The sequence below is a fragment of the Gigantopelta aegis genome, chromosome 8 (genome assembly GCF_016097555.1).
Source record: "Gigantopelta aegis isolate Gae_Host chromosome 8, Gae_host_genome, whole genome shotgun sequence".
In the NCBI taxonomy this organism is placed as follows: Eukaryota; Metazoa; Mollusca; class Gastropoda; order Neomphalida; family Peltospiridae; genus Gigantopelta; species Gigantopelta aegis.
In genome coordinates, this window is record NC_054706.1 from 32756798 (window position 1) to 32781417 (window position 24620).

The 24620-nt window shown below is 36.7% G+C and overlaps 1 protein-coding gene across 1 annotated transcript in view; it reads left to right on the forward strand.

Annotated features, from left to right (window-relative positions):
• Nucleotides 1–288: 288 nt before the first annotated feature.
• The window catches only part of LOC121378547 (E3 ubiquitin-protein ligase SMURF2-like), a 64263-nt gene continuing 39931 nt past the window's right edge, over nucleotides 289–24620 (forward strand). The window contains exons 1-5 of the mRNA XM_041506767.1: nucleotides 289–423; nucleotides 5467–5505; nucleotides 6127–6235; nucleotides 15118–15251; nucleotides 20729–20897. Of these exons, the coding sequence (XP_041362701.1) occupies nucleotides 372–423; nucleotides 5467–5505; nucleotides 6127–6235; nucleotides 15118–15251; nucleotides 20729–20897 (503 nt within the window). The 5' untranslated portion in view covers nucleotides 289–371. The remainder of the gene's footprint in view (nucleotides 424–5466; nucleotides 5506–6126; nucleotides 6236–15117; nucleotides 15252–20728; nucleotides 20898–24620) is intronic.

Genomic DNA, 24620 nt, shown 5'->3' on the forward strand with positions numbered 1-24620 from the left:
GCGTCTAATATTTGAACCCTAATTATGCTAATGCTTCATACTACTGACATTTCTAACAGATAGTTTCTGTAATTCGGTGATTAAGATTATATCATTTAATATACACGTATATCGTTTTGATATTAATTTAACTTAACTTTGTGGGAAAAACCCGTTAATTTAAGGTGTGACATAACCGTGATATTACACTGCCAGAAGTGACGGGTGACGTCACAGACACTTTGTCTGGTTTACCGGAAGTGACCGGCCCCATCGCTTCTCATTTGCATACGGAAAGATTGTTCAGTTCACAGGTTTATGGAAGTCAATAGAAGTGGAGTTCAATGTTTACTATACAAAGAGGATGTTAAAATATAACTTTTTAGCAAATAATGGCTAGTGAGGGGCCACGAAGAAATGGTCCCATGAAAATACGATTAACAGGTAAGAACGAAAAATAACACAAAAATACTAGACTGAGAAATTTCTCATTCTTATCGAGTTATGAACTTCATATTGAACAACATGGCGGCCATGTCCAAACTCGCTGAGCGATATAGAGGCCTTCCAGTACGGTATATGATTAGTTTTGGGATCTATTTATTCTGAAACTGGCTAAATGCCGTTGTGTTGTGTATGGTGTTTGTTTACGTTTATTTCCCTAAAAGTTAGCTTCCGCCATATCTGAACTGACGTCGATTCATTTCAAAATCGGTCTGTCACTTTTATTGATGGAAGCTCTTGGCTTGTCATTTCATTTTCACGTTTGAAATTTAAATTTGTATTTTATGCATCTATAAGTCTAATAAGAAATTGGATCTATAGAGATTGATACATTCTTGTTGGGTTTTTTTTTTTTACACAATCCAGCACTTCATATATGTATTTTTAAAAATATTTATATATTTTTATCTTTATGTTTATTCAATATTACGGTAAACACTATATAGTATATTGATAATTTCTTTCAAGTGACAAGCCAGGTATAAATTTACATTGATGTCAAATGCCTGTAGGGTAAGAGTTATAATAATAATAATGATAGATTTTTATTTCAGATCAGTGATCCATAGAACATTCAGGGTTCTCACTGGAATTTCTCCATTGGGGGTCATTTAAGCTTTCTTGTGAAATTTGGGGAGTCTCATAATAGGATTTTAAGTTAAAACTAAAAAAATAAGAGTCGTGTCCAAGTTTCATGCTTCAAAAGACACATTTCGAGGGTCAGTGACATCCCTGGTCAACATATTTAAACATCACATACAAAACTGATTACATAATATACAGTAGCTTGTGCCAGTTATTTACACATACAGATTTAACGTACACATTTGTTCACTACAGGAGGGCAAGTAGTTCCATATGCCTCCCCCCCCCCCCCCAATGTTAGGGAGAACAGGCGAAACTTCCCACTGTGGCACCAACATTTTGTCTTGTAGCTCGAGTCCTGTCTAGCCCTCCCCATATTGCTATTGATATATAGGGGAAGGGTTAACATATATATCAATAAGGGGAGGTGACAAACTATTTGTCTTTGTACGTAATAAATATTAACATATATAACCACATTTTTATGATACATTATACTGTAACTCGTGAGTATTCATTTTAATAGATAGCGTGTAATACATCGTCACTACTCCCTGTTCTCACTGGGTGAAAATTAAAGGGGGACGCAAGCCTCGGCCCTCCTCCCATACAAACAGAAAGGCACATGTATGTGTATACATTAAAAAACCCATGTAATTGTTTTTAAATCATGGTTAATGTATATAAAATTTTGTGTATTAGCCAACCCTGCAGATTGGCTGACCCCCTATTTTACCCTCAATATTTTGTACTAAAAAAAGGTTGGTTAGATGTATTAATTTCAACTTGAATGGTGATGCTGGTCTCTTGTTGGTAGTACTAAACCAAATAACTTCCGGCTGGGTCAAAGTTCGAGGTGCACCCAACTTTTATCGGAATAATCGGAAGTGGAAACAACTCGTGAAGTTCAACTAAAGGGGGAGACAGAGCTTAAAAAACACTAACACTGGGTGTTGGGGTGTGGACAGGGCATTCATATTTACAAAATCGACTTAACTGCAACATTTGACTTCTTTTTTTCACTAGCCATCTGGCATGGCAATAATAGTTATTTACTAGTCCGACACTGAATATCACTAGCCATGGGAGTGGGGCTACCATAATCTAGAAGCCCTGCAGACACAATGCTTATTTCGATGCCTGCAGGCCATGTTTAACATCTTATTTCGAGCCCTGGTTCACAAATCCATTTAGCATAGAAATAAATGTTCTTTTGTTTTCGACATCAACTACATATATATCTATATATCAGTGTTCGAGATTATATCCCGGGGATACCAGAATTTAATTTTGGATACCACACTTCAATAACCCAGTATCCCACCAGGATACCATATAATGTTGTTGATTTTTTTAATCCTGTGTTTTTATTTTTCGCTGAAACAATGAAAGTCGTCATTTACTGGTGAAGTTATGTAACAGTGTTGTCCAAGTTTGGTACGATGTTATTTATGAATTTCATTTAAGTGGGATACTAAATTCTCAGGTGGGATACCAGATTTTGAAATGTTAGTATCCAAATGGGATACTGCCCAAAATGTGTAAACTCGAACACTGTATATATATATTTAATGGATATTACATCAAAGATGTTAATATAATTAATTGGATCTATTGCTGCTGTGCACTGATCTGGATAATCTTAAGTTTTGACAAACTTACCTGATACAATACACTATTAAATACCACAGCATTAATTTACTTCTTTGTGGTATAGTGAAACCCCTCTAAACCGGACACCCTCAGGACCAAGTAAAATGTCCGGTGTTAAGAGGTTTCCGTTTTAGAGAGGTTAAGTTTTGTACTGATTTTTAAAAAAGGACCGTGAAAAATGTCCAGTTTGGGGGGGTGGGAATTTCTGTTTACAGAGGGTCCTGTTTTGAGAGTTTTCACTGTACTGTAAAATAATTATAATTGTTTAGTTTTTTTAGACCATTTAAACACATGCAATAACAATTGACATGTGTATTGTCAGACGTGACTCATTGACCATGAACTTGACTTGGATGTAATCAACATTAGCCTATCTCACAGAAACACCAGTAGTTTACATGACATTATCCATAAATAGAAGTCATTGTTTTAAAAATCAAAGCTATTTTTTGTTATTTTGACATATTTATATAATTTACAAAATTTAATATTAAAAACATTTCTGTTGACATTTTTATTTGCGCATTGCTCATAGAGGTGTAGTGAGATTAGCCTATATTTATAGATTTACTGCAAACTGTACCATTACAAAAATTTAGTTTTGAAGTTGTCACTTGCCATGAAAAAAAGAAGAAATGTCTTTAGCCAAAATTTTAGCATATGTAGATTTTATTGGTAACTTTTTATTAAAATTGGCCAATGGCTAATTTTCTACCAACAGTGCAAGCCCTGCACTAGCCATTGGTCCTGGCTAATGAATTTTGGGTCTGAGCTAGTGAAAATATCAACTCTGTTACTGTAATATACAGGGCAATAGCCAAAGCTTCGTTGAGGCCTAAGTGACTTTCTCAAACATTTGTTGCACAATGCATAAGTGCCTCTACTGGTTAGTTATGGACTTGACATCTTTTGAAGTTGGACACAGCATTTCATGTATTTTGACAAATTTTAACCTTCGGACTACTGCAGGCAAGATAACTCACCTGACGTCACGTCAGTTGACATACCGTACACTGTATACAGTACATTCCCCAATTCATATTTCCCGCTGTTCTGCAAATATCTAAAAACAACAGATCAATAACACGGCTAAATAAAATAAACATAGATTACGAAATCGGAGGAGTGGATAATCAAGGGTTTAGCATTTTCATGGTGGCAAGTACAAATCCCAGTGGGCTATAACTATTTTTTGATATGTTTAAGTCAACAGTGATGAAATGGGTGAAAAGAGACATTAATTGTTTATTTACTATATATATATATATATATATATATAAGGTTTAAAACCTATGATCTACATGTAGACTTGCTTCTCAATTTCAAGCATTTGCTTCTCTATTAACATCTGACAAGCAAACATTGTTTCTCACTCAGTAAAATGAATTGCAAGCCTTGATTCAATATATACATATACCTGTACCTTTAAAAGCCCACTATCAACTGCAAAGAGATTTGTCATTGGGCATCATTTGCTCATAGTCATTCTTAGGTTTCTAGGAAAAGGAATGTTATAGATACAAAGGGTGAATAAGGAATAACTTTAATGTTAACAAAAGGAGTGAAACTTGATATAGACATGTATTTTGTGTTCAGTGGTACTATCCATGAATTGTCTCCCTTGGATCACTTGTTGATTTATTGTTTAGTTCTAAGGCTTTGTCCTGTTCATACATGTACTTGTGTAATTTGAAGCATCAGTGTATATATTGAGCATAAAATGATTTTATCAAACTATTTCAATGTTGTGTCTTAAAATAAGCATTGCAACCCCCTTAGTAAAATGCAGCATTGTAGTTTAAAGTCCAGGATTCTCACTGGCCTTTCTCCATTGGGGGTCATTTGAGCTTTCTTGTGAAATTTGGGGAGTCCCATAATAGGATTTTAAGTTAAAACTAAGTCCTGTCCAAGTTCCCATTCTTCAAAAGACACTTTTCGAGGGTCAGTGAGATCCCTGAAGTCAGTGGGCCCATTGGGCTGTTTTTCACTGTAGCCATTGCACCATAACCAAGAACAGAATTTTATCGCCATAGTTTTTCATGCAGGGGAGCTAAACTGTGGAACGCACTACCTTCAAAGATAAAATATTCTCAATCCCTCGCCTCATTCAAATCCAGTTATTTTAAGCACTATTCAAATAATAATCAATTTTAAGATATACCTTTGTTGTTGATTTTGTGTTTGTTAAAATAATTATGATGTATCGAGTTATCACTGACTCAAGTTTCTTAACAAATTGATTTATATATTCATAATATGTGCTATTGTTCCTCATGCTATACATATTACATGTATGTTCATGTTTTTTTGTGTTTTTTTTAATGTATGTATGTATAATATCATGTATAGATTAGAGAGGGCCTCATGGGAGACCAGTCACCTTGTACTGAATGTGTTTACCCTCTGAAAATAAAGAATTTTATTATTATTATTATTATTATTAAAAATGTGTGGTAATATTAATATTGATGCCGACTTGAATATATAAACTGTTATATACGGTTTTGTGTAAATTACAATAAGTTTAAGTTTAATCAATTGAGAGCCCATCAGTTATAACAGATCTATACATTACCGGTAGTTATAACAGATGTATTAATTTAGTAATTAACTAATAAATGTAAACCTAGAAATAATTTTGTAATTAATGTAGCCTTTAAACATGCATGTGTGTAAAGCACACTGCACAGAAATTCTTAAATGTAGTCTGAATATTATCTTCATTTTATGCTTTTTGTCTTTCAGTATTGTGTGCAAAAAATCTGGGCAAGAAGGATTTCTTCAGTGAGTATATATATATATTTTTTTTTTTACATTTACATCTTAGACAAGGCAAGGCTAGCTCTGTGTGAGCAAAATAATTCGCCAAATTATTTTGAAATATGCAAAATTCACTGTTATTTTTCAACAAAATACCAATTATTACATGAAATATTTTTGCAAAATCAAAATTAAATTTGCCAATTGTTCCTGAAATTCGCAATTGGCGAATTTGGCGAGTGGCAGAGCTAGCCATGCAAGGTTTGAATTTAATATTGATCATGATCATATAGGGTTTTTTCCCTGACATATAAATAAAAAAATTCCAAAATGTAGTTAACCAAATAAAAATATTACATACATGTAAAAGTAAAGTATGGCAAATGTAGTACAATGTCTTAGGAAAAATTATGACCTTTTCAAGTACTAGACCAGTCTCCTAAAATATATTTCTCATAATAATTTTTAAAAGAGTTGATAAGGAGAAAATAGAGGAAATGTGCTTATCAAGTGATCACTGTTCCAGGTTTCGATACTGCATTCATGAACATCATCTGTTGATTATTAACCGAGGTCTAATGAATGGTAACAAATATGCTTAGCTATGCAATTGTGTCAAAGGTGGGTTTTTTTCATGTTTTGTAGGACTTCCAGATCCTTTTGCGAAGATTAGTGTTGATGGTTCAGGACAATGTCATTCCACAGACACTTGCAAGAACACTCTTGATCCAAAATGGAACCAGCACTACGACTTGTAAGTCACATTGAATGTAGTAGAATTAATGCAATGGAATATGCCTAAGAACTTGTAGTCTTTTTTTTTTTTTTTATGCACGTCTATAACAGGTGTGGGGTGGGATGTAGCCCAGTGGTAAAACATTCGCTTGATGAGCGGTCAGTCTAGGATCGATCCCTGTCGGTGGACCCATTGGGCTATTTTTCATTCCAGCCAGTGGTCCACAACTGGTGTAAGAAAGACTGTGGTATATACTATCCTGTCTGTGGGATGGTGCATATAAAAGATCCCTTACTGCTAATCAAAAAGAGTAGCCCATGAAGTGTCGACAGCGGGTTTCCTCTCTCAATATCTGTGTGGTCCTTAACCATATGTCTGACACCATATAACCGTAAATAAAATGTGTTGCGTGTCATTAAATAAAACATTTTCCTTCCTTCCTTCACAGGAGTATTATGGTATGGCATTGTCCATCCATCCATGCTCTTGTTCTAGCCAGTGCACTACGACTGCTATATTAAAGGCTGTGGTATGTGCTATTCTATCTGGGGGTGGTGCGTGTGAAAGATCCCCTGCTACTAATGGAAAAATGTAGTGGGTTTCCTTTCTAAGACTAAGTCAAAATTACCAAATGGTTGATATCTAATAGCCGAAGATTAATGAATCAATTGGCTCTAGTGTTGTTTTAAACAAAAATAAAAAAATAAAACTTTGTCTGTTGGGGTGTAAACTTCTCGTTTCTGAAGCATATTTTTCTTATCAATTCATATATGATTTTCCAACCTAGTGTGCAAGTACAACTTTTGATGGCGGTGTGTCATGTATCACAGCAACCAACTTTTCACACATTACTGCACATTAAAGGAAGTCCTTGTCCGGGCTATATCATCCTTATCAATTCATATAGGATTGTCAAACCTTGCATGCAAGTACAACTTGGAATGGTAGTCTGTTACGTACCATAACTAGATCACTGTGACTTGCTTTTCACGCATTACTGTACATTAAATCCTTTTTCGGGCCACATCTTCCTTATTCATATGGGATCATCAAACTTTGCACGCATGTACAACTTGAGATGGTAGTATTGTGTGCCATAACTAGGTCACTTTTGACGTGCTTATCATGTACATCAATGGTACTCTTGTTTTATATGCCAGTATATTTGTACCTGGATTATTTGTTTGCTTTCTGACAGTTGAAAATACCTTATGTTAGATCTTCAAATTTTAATGAATAATGTTTTAATATATTTAACCTTTTCACTGGCTATATTTTCTCTTTGTACCCCTTATTTCAATATATTACATGTTTAATTGAAATTAAATTATTCTGACCCAGAAGACGTTTCATTTGACCTATATGTAGAACATTGATGATATCAGGTGCGTGCGCAGGGGGGTGGGGGGTTGGGGGTCGAAACCCCCCCTGCTCAAGACGAACAAATTTTTCATATCCCCCCCCACCACGGGCTTGGCATGCCTCTGGATATACATTCAGAATGTGTGCTCTCTACTTAGTTACCTAAAGAAGAAACGGTATTGTCAGATTAACAGACGAGACCTCCAATTTAATATTTTTAAAAAAAGAAGATGGATTTTTCAGAGCAATCCTTAAAAGAAAGAAAATAAGAAAAAAAAGGCATGGAAAAACCTTAAATCTGTTATGGAATTTAGTCAATAAGAAAGTACATGCATATGGATTGTCTATAAAACATGGAGCTATGGAAATATTGTGTGGGTAGAGAATGTGAACAATGTACATCCGTACTTGTACTTGGCAGTTGTACCACACATCCGGTCAGCTTTAGCATTGCACCGAGTAACCTGTTTGCGTGTTGATATACATGTACACTCATGTTGCCGTCATGTTGGTATATAGTAATTATGAGTACATGTAGACTGGTTCTCCAGCAAATGGTCACCCCAAACCCATGAAGCATACTTATACAGGACTACAGGTGATAAATACTTGTACATTTGACATTATCCTACAAAACTATATCATGTATGTCTTGTTTTGAAAGCTCAGGCAGGCATCCATAACTGTACAGCAAGTGAAATAAATGTTTATATGATATCAATCCATGCATGATGGGAACCTGTTCCGTGGAATTGCATGAATCGTTAGAACATCCATTCTTCAGCTTTTAAAACAATTGCTGATGCAGTGCTAGGAGAAAATACTTTACAAATTGCCACTGTTTTTATGTAACACAAACAAACTTCTGAAGATTAAATAGAAATTATTATATGAGCTTTTGTTTCGTACTGATTTTATGAAACAAGTGTAAGGATTCTTGTATTATGTTACGACATCGCTTCCCAAAATGACCTCATTTGTTGGTCACATGAAATCTTTATGACACATGTGTCATACTGGTTATATTTCCCTCTTAAACTCAGGGGTCAAATTTTACGCTATTCTGCAAATAGTAAATTTCAAAACGGAATAGTAAAACAATTCTTCCAATATTCCGTCATGAAAGTGAAAATAAAGCACGGAATACCGAAAATCGCCTGCAACTATTCCGCTTACGCTTTTTCTTCAACTACATTTTTCTGCAGAACAAATCCTCGTGCTACTAAGACCTTTTCTCGTGCACTTCTCGGTACAAAATAAATGTCTTTTTGATCGAGACTAATGTTTACAGTGAGTTCGTTTGTAATTCCAGCTAGTACACAGTAATGCATAGACTGGTATATAAACAACTGTTTGTTACGCAATGTTGTACAGGGCGACGTAGCACAGTCAGGAAAACTAGTGGTACATTAATAATTGAAGGGATAGTACATTTTTAGATGGAATAGTATTTTTTTAAATTCACTATTCCTTTGGGATAGTGGTAAAAAAAATTAAATTTCAACTCCTGAAACTATGTGGATAATAATATTTGTATTCATGATTTATGGGTTGTGCCATAAATAGTACATATACATACAATTCTTTTCGTTTTGTGTAACCCATTGTTTAAGCTGCCATTCACCAATGCAAAATCGTCAAATTTGATTTCAAGTTGGATTTGACAATGATACATGTATGCCATTAGCAGTTAGCCAAAAAGCTAATCCGAAATCTGTGCGTCATTTGTCGGTGTGTAGCTATTTTTAAAAATAGGTCAGTTGTTCAGCTAAATGTTATTTGAATTTTGCTCCATATTTTCTGATCAAATTTGTCACATTGCTATTAATTTTTGGCATCCATCTTGAAGCCCTAGTAACCTATTACAACCTTGTATATGATGTCCTAAATTTAATCTGCAAATGACATTTTTTTATGCAAACACCGGACAAACTTGGTGTCATAATTTTTAGAGGGCTAGTATGTGTGCGTGTGTGTGCATGTCTTACACTAAACCAAATAAAATAATCAAATTAATCCAATTTTTACACATTGACTATAGTATTATTCAAAAGTGCCTAATTTAAAGAAAAATATATTAGCCAAAATATTGTAGCCACTTGGTATTTAACAAATTAGCAATTGGCTAATTTGGCAATCGACAAGGTGAACTCTGATTTGTTGTGATAGTTCAGCGAACCTGAAGTGTAAAATTAGCTAAGTGTAAGCCTAATCAACAATAGTGATGTGCAGCTCGTGGTTTGACTTGACTCGGCTCTTTTAACTTTGAAACTTGCTCTTTACTTTACTCACTCTGTTTTCCCAAGAGGGCCTCAAAGGTTACGTATTGGCCTGTGTTGTTTACGGCACCAGGGTCGACTTTTGATGTGGGCTGGTTTGACTCGCATCTTGCCTATGTTGAGTTTCTTCAAATGTCAGAATACCACATGTAATAACACAATTTGCCAAAGGTGTATTGGTGCCAGGTTTCCCCAGCAGGAATGGGCTCCTCCCTGAGCAAGGTGGGATTCACAAGACAAAACACCTACAGGTATGACTTAACTGCAACTGGTGAAGCATTGTCAAGGGTCATGGGCTGTTGTTTCTGTGGAAGAGTTCATAATATCATGTATATACAAAATATCCCAGAAAGAGTGATCCACAGTGTACCTGTAATTACTACATGTTGTAGTAACTGTCAAAATAAAGAAATATGCTCTAAATAGATTTCATTCCTAGTGTTACATATTTGTTTTGATAATGGAAACGATAATTAATACAATTCTTAATTTAAGCAATGTTACCTTTATATGTATGCTTATCCACCCACTCACTCACCATTTAAAAAAAAAAAAAAAAAAAAAAAACCTGACAAAAACTTTTTCTGAGAATTTAAACATACAAATAACATTTCATAATAATGGTCAAGTTCAAGGTACCATTATTGTTATCTTTTATTGGCTTAATATAAATAGTTCTTTTAATTGTGAGACATTTTCAGATTTATGTCTTCAGATTTACATGTACAAATGAATTTTTAAAAAATTCACTAAGCATAAAAGTAAATTGTGGATAAATTGTGTATCCACATTTGACTGTACTAGTGTTACTGCCCAGAAGTGCCCGGTGGTCAGATTCTTCCCAGGTATATTGGTGAATATTACCTTTAGGATGAAATTCTTATCAGCATACATGTATGCATGTCAAGCAGGTCTTATTCCAATCATGGGTAGTGTTATCTGATGGTTGTGGAATTTATTATAATTCTAGGAATGGTATGAACACTTGTCTATAACACAAGCTTTAGAGTTTCAGAAATTTACTATTCTGTTTCCATTATATATTGGTGGATCCTATGTATACATGTACTGATAGTTTATAATAAAGTGCTAGAAGGTACATGTACATGTGTTCAATGGTGTCTAGCTTATTGTCAATTCATGATTGCTGGCTATACCCTGGTACATACAAAATCTCATTGCTACTACTGTACTACATTATACTGTGCTACAAATGCTACTACTGTACTGTACTACAAACTACTGTTGGCCATTATTTAACTAAATAAAGTTTTTAAACAGTGTTTTACTGCATCTAGTATACATCTGCTTTTTTTATGTTGAGGCCATATGCTGAATTTTATTACTGAAAGAAAGTTAATTTATTGAATTTATTATTCTGATAAATGGGAGGTTTTTTGGTTTTGTTGTTAATCTTTGTCATAATAAGTTCTTTGTTTTATTTATACATCATTTTAAAGTTATTTGTAGTAATACTGTATATTTTAGTTTTGTTCACCTTGAAACAATTCTTAAAAATCAAGTTATAATTATTCAGTTAAAAAAAACAAAAGAATTGTTACTAACCAAAAAATCCATCGGTGGTTCCAAGGTATAACGGTTTGTCACATCATGATGATGTCATATTTAGTACCAACAAAGTCATTAGTCCGTAAACATTAAATTATCCAATAATATAAGATATTGTCTTACTGTGTGTTTAGCCTCGGTGGCGTCATGTCAGGCCATCGGTCTACAGGCTGGTAGGTACTGGGTTCGGATCCCAGTCGAGGCATGTAATTTTTAATCCAGATACCGACTCCAAACCCTGAGTGAGTGCTCCGCAAGGCTCAATGGGTAGGTGTAAACCACTTGAACCGACCAGTGATCCATAACTGGTTCAACAAAGGCCATGGTTTGTGCTATCCTGCCTGTGGGAAGTGCAAATAAAAGATCCCTTGCTGCTAATCGGAAGAGTAGTCCATGTAGTGGCGACAGCGGGTTTCCTCTCAAAATCTGTGTGGTCCTTAACCATATGTCTGACGCCATATAACCGTAAATAAAATGTGTTGAGTGCGTCGTTAAATAAAACATTTCTTTCTTTCTTTCTTTTACTGTGTTATTTTGTTAGTGAGATAATATGAAAAAAGAAAGACGCACTCAACCCATTTTATTTTCGGTTATATGGCATAAGACATGTGGTTATGGACCACACAGATATTGAGAGGAAACCCGCTGTCACCACTTAATGAACTACTCTTTTCGATTAGCAGCAACGGTCCTTTTATATGCACCATCCCACAGACAGAGCAGTACATACCATGGCCTTTGATATACTGCACATCAAGCGCTTTACGTCCCACCCTGATAATATGAAAAGTATTTTCAACACTTGAGTGAGCTACATGTAAAGGTGTGGCTGTTTACAAAATGTTTTACTGTAAACAGTGTAATGTGAAACTTGGTTTATAGTTGCACTTATGGATATTCATTTCAAGTATCTTATAAAATTTATGTAATTCTGAGAATTCTTGTTTCATTCAGCATCAGCAATATTTCAACATAAAGGTCACACAAGTCACAATGTTTGTATAGCCATTATTCCATGTTTTATTCAAGTGTGATCATGTCATGCACAGCATTTCCTCTTAAAAGAAGAAATTAAGACACGTTTTGGGTCACCTTTTAGGGCTTTATCAAGTAAAAATGTGAGATGTAGGTATATCAGGCCTTGACCTTAAGTTTTTTCAATGGTAGCCCACCGGGCTATCGGGCTATAAAATCTAGTAGTCCTCGATAAAAATTGGTAGCCCCATAACTTTAAAACATTTTTTAAAAAGAGAGAAAGTAAAATAATTTATTTGTATTTAAACATGTTGTTTTAGGGTATTTTTTTTAAATCATGAGCAATATACTGTGAAATATGCACTAATGAAAAACTACATTATAGCCCTTAATGAACAATAAAGTGTTTTGTTTGAATCATTAAAAAGAATCTGGGGTATTGCTAATTTATCATTAAATAGCAGATAAGTAGATTTTTTTAAATATACATGAAAAATTCTACTTTTTTTTATCACTGATTATTTATCTTTGGGTAGAGTTAAAACCTGATTAAAAAAAGAAGTGATATCCAGAAATATTCAAAACTACGACATTAATATGTGACAGAATAAAATGTCTCTGGTGTCGCATTCTATGCAAATGATTTATTTTATTCTTGACAAAATGTGTGAATAAAAAATATTTAAAAAAAATCCCTACCTACATTTGAAGCTACTAGTCGGAAATGATGAACAAAACAAAATATTTTTAAGGATTGCCTCAAAGATGGGTAAAAATGCAACAACCACCGCCAAAATATCGACCTACATGTATTCTACCAACAGTAACTTGTTCAGTACGATTCTAGAAACACAATAGTTTTTATTATTATTATTAAAAAAAAAAAAAATAGGCCTAATTTCGTAAAGAAGGCTTACAAAATATTACTGAAACCGTTTTTACATGTAGAACTGTCTGCTAATCGTACGATTCTGAAGATCGATATCACATATTTTAATACTTAAAATGGCTGTAACTATCTTCTAAAGGTGTCATATTGAAGAATCTTAACAAAACTTGCCTTTATTCCAAAAACAATAGCAGTTTTTATTGATGAAAATAAACTTGTAAATGATGCCAATTATCCAAGCCAGGAGATAGCCGTATGTGTGTTTGTGTTATCACGTGACACGGTCAAATGTCATTTTGAGCAAGGTGATCGTGCAAAGCTATAGTATACGATGAGAGAGATTTAATTAAAACTAATTTGTAAGAAAGATTAATATTTTTAACATTGAAAATATTTGTCAATTTATACATTTCTTTAACATGATAATAGATATTAAATTTGGAAACAATAAACTGACAATTTGCATAGGTAGCCTAGAAAGATATAAGCTGTGATTCAGTTATGGTTTAGTTTAGACTTCAGCTGTCAGCAAATAGTCTTGATCATACAAGACGTTAGTTATAAGTAGGCATCAAAACAACGGGCTGTATTGTTGATTGTCATAAATGTATACAAATAGATAACCAAATGAAAATTCCATTACTCTCAAGGATTTCCATTACCCATACGAACCCTGTATATATGGCCTCTGAATTAAATCAAATTATTTGTATTAGTCAGCTATGTTATAAATAAAAAAAAATCCTACCACTGGCAAATATACTCCTTTATTTCACTAAATCATAATGCACAATCGCCAACTGTGGGAAGAGCTAGAGAGCGTGCATGTGAAAGGTGGAATTTCAGACACTGGTGAATTAACGTCTTTTTGATTGTGGAGTGACTGGACATGCCAAACAATTTAGTAGCCCAGCGGCCTACCAGGTTTAGACAACTGGTAGTCCGAGTGAGATATCTTTCATTAGCCAAAATATGCCGGGCTACCGCTAAGGTTGAGCACTGGGTATTACCTTTCTGGCTTTGTTTAACATTAAAGTTTTGCGTTAGATCAGTTTCTCACAAACTATACATCCTAGGTTTATAAATTGCAATGCACCGAAAAAGTTTATGCTAGTTGAGACATTTGATTCCTTGGAATTCTGGTTTAAAAAAATAAAATACCTGTATATTTTTATAAAAAATTAATTCTTAATATTTTGTACTTTGTATTCATTTATCAACTCATTCCAGCCAGTGCACCACGACTGGTATATCAAAGGCCGTGGCATATATTATCTTGTCTGTGGCATAATGTATGTAAAAGATCCCTTGCTACTGATGGAAAAATGTAGCGGGTTTCCTCTCTAATACTTTTGTCACAATTACCAAATGTTTGACATCCATAAGCTGATAATTAATAAATCAATTTGCTCCAATGGTGTCGTTAAACAAAACAAATTTTAACTTTTCATTTATCGAATTATGTTTGTCTTTGTTATAGATATGTAGGGCAAGACGTAGCCCAGTGGTAAAGCACTTGCTTGATGAGCGGTCGGTTTGGGATCGATCCCCGTCAGTGGGCCCATTGGGCTATTTCTCGCTCCAGCCAGTGCACCACGACTGGTACATCAAATGCCATGATATGTGCTATCTGGTCTATGGGGATCTGGTGCATATAAAAGATTCCTTGCTGCTAATCGAAAAGAGTAGCCCATGGAGTGGCGACAGCGGGTTTCCTTTCTCAATATCTGTGTGGTTCTTAACCATATATCCGACGCCATATAAGCGTAAATAAAATGTGTTGAGTCTGTTGTTAAATAAACCATTTCCTTCCTTCCTTGTTCCAGATACATCGGACACAAGGACTCTGTGACGATCAGTGTGTGGAACCACAAAAAGATCCACAAAAAGCAGGGTGCTGGATTTCTAGGATGTGTCCGTATTATGTCCAATGCTGTACATCAGCTCAAAGATACGGGATGTAAGTAGATTGGTTGTTCTTGCAGGGTTTCTGTTTGCTTGTTTTTCAATCCTAGTTGCAGATAAGAAGTAAAGAACATGGTGTGGTTGTGTGCTTTATGTGTGTATCTGATTTAAAAATGTGTACAGTAGCAGTGATTTTAAAACCTTCATTTTAATTTATTGGCATGTATGTGTGTGTGTTTATGGTTTTTGTTTTTATGTGAGTTGATTTTATGGATGCCAGATAAGATTTCATTGTATAATTTATTGCCAGAATGCTTTGAAATTTGATGACGTTTATGCCTACTGCACAGATGAATAAGTCTGCTTTACTGGTCGAAGAAAAACCCCTAAACCCACACCACCTTTATACCTAGCTTATCTTTTGAGTGCACTTTCATGTGTTTTTTGGTTGCATGGAAATAAAATATTAATTATGCAATCTTGAGCAACATTAGCATAAACTTCTGCTTTTTGAAAACACTTTGAACGATACTTGATACGATCACTGTGTGTGTTAACTTGACTGTTAAAAACATTACATGTGTGTAATTTGTGTTGAGTGAATGAGATATTAATAACGGACTTGTTTATTTTACTTAATGTGCAGTTTAAAGTGCCTAGTTATTAAGCTGGAGAGTGAACTTGAAAAGATATGAGTTGTAAATGTAATGAATATCTTTGAGAACATACTACAAGTGGTAGCAGGTGGAAATAGATTCCACTACGGTAATACACATCCATTACTTGGGTGAAATTAACACATGCTTTTTGCCCACCACTTAGTGATCTGTATCTTTCATGTAAGTGCTAATGATTTCATGTCATTATCACAGCACCTTATGTCTGGAATATTGCTATCAGCAGGGCTAATAAAGGCTGTTTAAATTAGTTACACATTACCTTCTTTCATGTGTAGACAAACCTTAAAAGAATATATTGATTGAGTTGTAAACAGATTACTCTTGATTCACAGATTTATCGCTCCAGCCAGTGCACCACGACTGGTACATCAAATGCCGTGGTATGTGCTATCCTGTCTTTGGGATGGTACATATAAAACACCCCTTGCTGCTAATCGAAAAGAGTAGCCCATGAAGTGGCGACAGCGGGTTTCCTCTCTATATATATCTGTGTGGTCCTTAACCATATGTCTGACACAATATAACTTTAATTATAACCATAAATGAAATGTGTTGAGTGCGTCATTAAATAAAAATATTTCCTTCCTGATTTACAGGGGATGTCTCAAAATTGCATAATGCAGTCTAAGGGCCTAATTCACAAAACAGTCTTAAGCTATTTTAAACAACAGTCCTGTCTGTAGGAAAGTGCATCTAAAAGATCTCTTTTTGCATTAGGAAAAAATATTGTGGGTTTCCTCTCATTACTACGTGTCAGTATTACCAAATGTTTGACATTCAATTTATCGATGTGCTCTAGTGGTGTCGTTAAACAAAACAAACACTACTGTGCTTAAACAACATTGCATCATTGTTGCAATTCTTTTTGCATTTTTTTTTATTTTGAACTTATTTTCGTGCTTATATCCAATTAAGGTTCAAGCACGCTGTCCTGGGCACATACCTCAGCTATCTGGGCTGTCTGTCCAGGACAGTGGGTTAGTTGTTAGTTGGTTAGTCGTTAGTGAGAGAGAAGAGGGTGTAGTGGCCTTACACCTACCCAATGAGCCCTTAAGAACTCGCTCTGGGTTGGAGCCGGTACCGGGCTGCGAACCCTGTACCTACCAGCCTGTAGTCCGATGGCTTAACCACTGCGCCACCGAGGCCGGTGCATTGCAGCGTTTAGTGAAATAGTTCCATGACTATTTAATTTTAAAATATACGGATAATGCTTTGCCCATAAAAATTACAACCAAGCAATGTGCGGTGAGTGCGGAATCGATCCCTATTGGGCAATTTTTCATTATAGCCAGTGCTCCACAACTGGTGTAACAAAGGCTGTGGAATGTACTATCCTGTCTGTGGTATGGGTCATATACAAGTTCCCTCGCTGCTAATCGGAAAGAATAGCCCATTGTGTTTCTTCTCTCGTTAACAGTGTGGTCCTTAACCATAATCCATATGATTGACACCATGTAACTGTAATTGAAATGTATTGTGTTCATCGCTAAATAGACCGGCCTCGATGGCATTGTGGTTAGGCCATCAGGCTGGTAGGTACTGGATTCGGATCCCAATCGAGGCATTGGGATTTTTAATCCAGATACCGACTCCAAACCCTGAGTGAGTGCTCCGCAAGGCTCAATGGGTAGGTGTAAACCACTTGTACCGACCAGTGATCCATAACTGGTTCAACAAAGGCCATGGTTTGTGCTATCCTGCCTGTGGGAAGCGCAAATAAACGATCCCTTGCTGCTAATCGGAAAGAGTAGCCCATGTAGTGGTGACAGCGGGTTTCCTCTAAAAATCTCTGTGGTCCTTAACCATATGTCTGACGCCATATAACCGTAAATAAAATGTGTTGAGTGCGTCGTTAAATAAAACATTCCTTCCTTCCTGTTAGAGGGGCGGGACGGAGCCCAATGGTAAAGTGTCCGCTTGATGCGCGGTCGGTTTGGGATTGATCGCTGCTGGTGGGCCCATTGGGCTATTTCTCGTTCCAGCCAGTGCACCACGACTGGTATATTAAAGCCATGGTATGTACTACCCTGTCAAGTTGGATGGTGCATATAAAAGATCCCTTGCTGCTAATCAGAAAGGGTAGCCCATGAAGTGGCAACAGCGGGTTTCCTCTCTCAATATCTGTGTGGTCCTTAACCATATGTCTGACACCATATAACCGTAAATAAAATGTGTTGAGTTTGTCATTAAATAAAACATTTCTTTCTTTTTTTCCCTTCCTGTTAGAATGAAAGCATTGTTTGTATCTGTAGAAAGTAATCATGTAAGTAAGAAAAGCATTCTGGACAAGTGAAACAAACAGTCTGTGAGTTGTGGCTGACACTAAGAAGGTGTATTAGTTTACATGTAGCTCCGCACCATAAAATTTATCTGATGTTCTGAGTAAAAGATACAGGAATTTACTGCTGACTAACAAAACATGGCAAGCTTTCCCATTTGTGACTGTCAAAACAAATGTCAACTACTTTTGTTTATTTTGTTTAAATGATGTGGAAACAGAGTAAATCTAGTGGAAACAACATGCATGTAGTATTTCTTGATTGCAGTGTGATCTTTTTTAAAGTTACATTTACTAGACCTGTTCCAATGCAATACTATTACTACGTTTCATAATTTCATGATTTACAGTATTTTAAGAATTAATATTAAGGTGGGTGAGGAAATATGTAGGTCAACTGGATGTGATTGCCACTTACCAAGTGGCAAGGAAGGAAAAGTTTTATTTAACGACACACTCAACACATTTTATTTACGGTTATATGGCGTCAGACATATAGTTATGGACCACACACATATTGAGAGAGAAAACTCGCTGTCGCCACTTCATGGGCTACTCTTTTCGATTAGCAACAAGGGATCTTTTATATGCACCATCCCACAGACAGGATAACACATACCACGGCCTTTGTTACACCAGTTGTGGAGCACTGGCTGGAATGAGAAATAGCCCAATGGAACCACCGACGGGGACTGACTGTGCATCAAGTGAGCACTTTACCACTGAGCTACATCCCACCCTCTTACCCAGTGGCAAGTGCAAACTTTGCTGTTTTAGGGGGAGCTGTCTCTCTGGCTCCCCATCACTCCCATGAGAAGGATAGGAGAGTGATTTTTAGCTCCCCATAGCATACATGTATGAATTAATTTTTTATGTGAACCCCTGTTGAGGTTTTTTTTAGGAAGTCAGAGAGGACATTAAACTGTTTATATTGTTGAGTTAATTACATGTATGCAGAGATTGTGCGTGGGATAGATTAATTTGCACTTAATTACTACAGATAAATGTAAGAATATTGAAATAGAAAGAAAGAAAGATATGTTTTATTTAGAGACGCACTCAACACGTTTTATTTACAGTTATGGCGTCAGACATATGGTTAAGGACCACACAGATTTTTAGAGGAAACCCACTGTCGCCACTACATGGGCTGCTCTTTCCGATTAGCAGCAAGGGATCTTTTATTTGCGCTTCCCACAGGCAGGATAGCACAAACCATTGCCTTTGTTGAACCATTTATGGATCACTGGTCGGTGCAAGTGGTTTACACCTACCTATTGAGTCTTGCGGAGCACTCACTCAGGGTTTGGTGTCGGTATCTGGATTAAAAATCCCATGCCTCGCCTGGGATCCGAACCCAGTACCTACCAGCCTGTAGACTGATTGCCTAACCACGACACCACCGAGGCCGGTAATATAGTGAAATAGTGAAAATGTGCTAAATCACCTTTAACAGTTTTCTGTGCAGCTAAAAATAGCTTCTTATATGCAGATTTGTAACATTGTACATGTGTATGTACATTTACACTGCCATGTTGTTGACCTGGTCAATTACATGTGTGGATTGTACTTCCTTGTGTGTTTACATGTGTTGTAATTATCAATATGAATGGTTCTAATCCATGTGCTGTTTATGCCATAATCCCAGAAAACCCCAAAAGCTTTAAAACAATGATATATTGACTTTTGTTTTGTACACATAGCCGGTGTTATCAAGTAGGCCCGTTCTGTTTGCAGCCGATGTTGTCCTACATTTGTTATTTACACACAGTCGTTATAGACTTGCTACCCTTTGCAGAAGTTCATGATAGTATGCAGTGAATGTTTCTGGCCACCAGTGCCAGCTCCATTCATTAGAGCAATTTGTTTGACTGCATCAGTGAGTACCTGCCTGCTCCTGTGCGTTTCCCAGTCTGAGGTGCATCAACAGGGGAGACAGGGCAGCCTGTAACTTGACTCTGGGTTATATTGGGCAACGCTCTCTCTAGTCCAATCATACGGTTTTCATCTTTGGTAATGTTGCAGCTCTCATGATTTTGCCTTCTAGATTATTCTCAGACAGTCAACGTAGATGTTACTCTATCTTTGAATGGAATATACAAAGTAGACCATTGGGTCTTCGAGGAACTAAGTTTTCGTGTGCCTCCGGCTTTCGTGTTTTTGTCTGTAGTACGTGTACATTAATGTTGAAAATTTACGTGCGGATGTATTAAGCTGAGCTGAGCTTGTGGTGTGATGGACATTTCTCCTTACTCAACAAGAACTAACAAAACAAAATTCCATGGTTTTACAACAGTACATTTTTATCGGAAGATGTTATTGTGTACATTCAAAGAACCATATTATACGTGATATAAAATTATGTTTACATAAGTTTTTCTATAGTTATCTACTGATCCTTAGAATATCAGCAGGCCAAAACGGAAAAATTTATCTCTGAATTTGTGGAAAGTATATTTTATATGTGTGTTGGTTAAAAGTATTAAATGATTCCGGAGGTCGGCCCGAGAGAGCGGATGGCGATTATTCGGTTTCACCGACGCAGACTGAGTGTTCCCGTTATATCTGTTACAGTTCAGCGTCTTGACCTTCAGCGGCAGAGTTCTGATGACACGGAGACAGTACGGGGTCAAATTGTCATCAGTCTCATATCCCGTGACCGGGGAGGATCGGGCCCACAGAATACAGAGGCGACTGTGATACCGTCTTCTATACCCTATGATCCTAATGAACTTCCTGAAGGGTGAGTCTTTGCTTGTTGTGCTATGTAATTAATATGTCATAGTTTTCCTTTTCTTTTCTTTGTCACTCGCACTTAGAATCTTGAGTATCCAAATAAATGCTCATCAAGTACACTGGTAAAGAAAGTTGAGTTAGGGATAAAGGGCATGTGTCTTCCACTTTTAAAGTTTTTGTGGTCTCCCCCTTCTAACATTTTCGTCCTCAGATGGGGGGCCCTCATTTATTACTTAGAAAATGCATTTACGGTATTGTTGGGAATCGATTGGAATTCCATCATCGATTACACAATCAGTTAGAATTATATGAACATAAGAAGGATTTGAATTATAAGGGTCATGAACATATTGCCGTGTTCACCGGGATCTGTACCCTACAAATGGTACATTTTAATAACTTTAATAACTATTTAATATATCTTTTTATTTATGTAGACATAAAAATAAACACTAACCCAACATATTTAAATTAATTCTAGCATCTAAACTGGGGGTACAGTTACTGTTAACATTTTCCGACACATTCAATTATGGATTTTATAATTGATCATCAAATCAGTAGTCAAACCAATCAATTTTCGATTATAATCAATCTTTGGAACATCACTAATTTGAGGCCATTAATTTTTTTTTTTAATAACAATAATTAAGGAGCATTTGGTTTGCCCCCTTCCTCAAATATCCTTCACATTGTACTGAATTTTAATTTACATATGTATTATTAATTAATAAAATATCCCCGTTAAATGTTTTGCTGTCCATTTATTAAAACAAGCACATTGATCAAATGTAATTTTTTAATTATTTTTGTAATGAAAAATATGTGCCCAGAAAAAAAAATTGTGAAAAATAATCCATGGCATACTATATTTCTAGGGGAAACTTTCATTTTAAAAAAAAAAGAAGAAGAAATATTTAACAAAACAAGATCATGACATTACTTGACAGTGATTGATTTTTATGGGATCAAGACATCTTGACTCTGAACCAGTTTGTTATTCGTATAGTCATGGACCGAGCAGTCCAGTACACTGTAGATAGTTTAACACTCGATGCACTTATCTCGTATTGTGTGTGCCCTTTCTGAAAGAACAAGATGTAAGACATTGTCTGTATAGCAGTTTGTCTCATGGGCATTTGGGAATTTCGTTTCGGGATAATCACAGATAGCATAGTATATACGATGTGTTGATTTAGCAAATCTGAGGGTACATTAGTATACGCATCAATGTGCTGGGGTTCAGTCATTTCATTTTATTTCAAATTATTTTCGTGCTTATATCCAATTAAGGTTCAAGCATGTTGTCCTGGGCACACACTTCAGCTATATGGGCTGTCTGTCCAGGACAGTGTGTTAGTGGTTAGTGAGAGAGAAGTCGGTGTAGTGGTCTTATACCTACCCGTTGAGTTGTTAAAACTCGTTCTGGGTGGGAGCATCCAACCGTGCATCAAGCAAGCATTTTACCACTGGGCTACGCCCCACCCTCAAAGAAGAAAAAGAACAGGCACAAGTTATCCACTTTACGATTCCCTCACCCATAGTTACTTTCTTCCATGTAATGTAAAGTATAAGTGGAAAAACATTTACATTATGGTATATTCCTGGAACATTTTGTCCAGTGTCATTTCAGAATATGCTGTGTGTAAGTTTCAGAGATTGCTATGCTATTTTAAATCATTAAATACATGTAGTAGTTGCTGGTATAATGAAACTGTGCAAATAACAAAATTGACAGCAAAATTGTTAATGGCAAAATGAAACTTGCTGAAAGAACGGATTAGGTTTTTCTTATCCCAATCAGTGCCCCACAACTGGTTTATCAAAGGTTGTGGTATGTGCTGTCTGTGGGGAAAGTGCATGTAAAAGATCCCTTGTTGCTAATAGAAACATGTAGTGTGTTTCCTCTAAGAGTGTGTTTGACATCCAATAGCTGCTGATTAATAAATCAATGTGCTTTAGGGGTGTAGTTAAGTGAAACACATTTTTAACTTTTCCTCATGGCTGTTAAAAAGTTACACCTTATAATACGTCTAATTTCTCACATGCTAACATTTGCTTTCATCTTGAAATTTGATGAGTACAGATTGCTTCCCACTTCAAAAGATTAATTTCGAGTCTTTCCAGTAATATACTCTTCAAAAGAAGAAACGCAAAACCACATTGTCGTAACATTTGGAGAATTGATTTAATTATTGAATGGTGAGTCCGATAATTACCAAATGTTGCAGGATTGTTCACAATTCACTCTAGTCCATTGTGAGTAAGTGATAGGACACACCACCAAGGTCAAGATCATCTGGAGTCAATACCGGGTGTGGCCTCCGCGTGTGTTGACAACTGCCTGGCACCGCCTGCCCATTGAAGCAACCAGAGTACGGATGACGTCCCGGGGGATGGTGGCCCACTCGGCCTGCAAGGCTGCTGCCAGCTCGGGCAGGGTCTGGGGCTGTGGTTGTCGCTGTCGGAGGCGTCGGTCCAACTCGTCCCATAGATTCAATTGGGTTCAAATCCGGTGATATCGATGGCCAAGGAAGGACATTAATGTTGTTGTTCTGTAGGAAAGCCGTTGTGAGACGTGCTGTGTGAGGCCTGGCGTTGTCATGTTGGAACACTGCGTTGGCGTTGGCCATAACTGGAACGATGTGTGGCCGGAGGATCTGGTCAATGTAGCCCTGTGCATTCAGGTTGTCCTGCACGTGGACCAGGTCAGTTCTGCCAGTGTGTGAGATGGCTGCCCACACCATGACACTACCCCCGCCGAATCTGTCCACTTCCTGCACGCAGTTTGCCGCATAACGTTCGCCACAACGCCTATACACGCGACATCTTCCATCATGACGTCGGAACAGAAATTGGGACTCGTCACTGAACCACAATCGCAGTTGAGGCCATTGTCGATGAATCTGGCACCACTGCAGTCGGACACGGTGTTGTGGTTTTAAGATACTGGACGTCTGGCACGAATTCCTATAGGCGGTTCCGTACGGTCTTGGAGGTGGCAGTAGTCAATCGTTCCCGAAGGTGGCGTACCCGGATGTAGCGGTCCTGCCCGGGGGTAGTGACCCGTGGTCGACCGGATCTAGGGAGGTCACGTGTTGATCCATGTTGCTGGTAACGGTCCCACAGTCTGGAGATGGTGCTTGGGGACACATGTAATGCCCTGGCAACGGCCGTTCTGGATTCGCCTGCGTCTAGTCGGCCGATGGCATTGTTTCTCTGCGGTTCACTGAGACGTGGCATGTCCACTGTCGGCCAGATACAGAGGCCAGGCAAGCGAACACCCTGCACTTTTATACTGTCGGTGTTCATGTTGCACGTGCAGACAACGCACGTGCAGTGGTGACATGGTTTGCACGTGGCTGCGTTTTTGCGAATATTCACATTTTGGAACTTTATTGTACAGTAGCTGCGTTTTATCGAATGTAACCGTGGGAATGTGTTTGGGACATGCAATGACCTTATATTCACAAAGCATGAACCGGTAGGAAACATAAAATCGGAGTTATAACCCATTTGTACCCTTTTGCGTTTCTTTTTTTGAAGAGTATATTACACATGCAGTCAAACAAACTTACTATAACACACAATATGCATTAGTCCCCATACTCCCATGCTTTTGTTTCATATGTATACACATACATGTATAAATATATCATAAATAAATAATACTGAATTGGAATTAAATTGCTTTAAAAGTAAAGTGTGTTTTATTTAACGACACCACTAG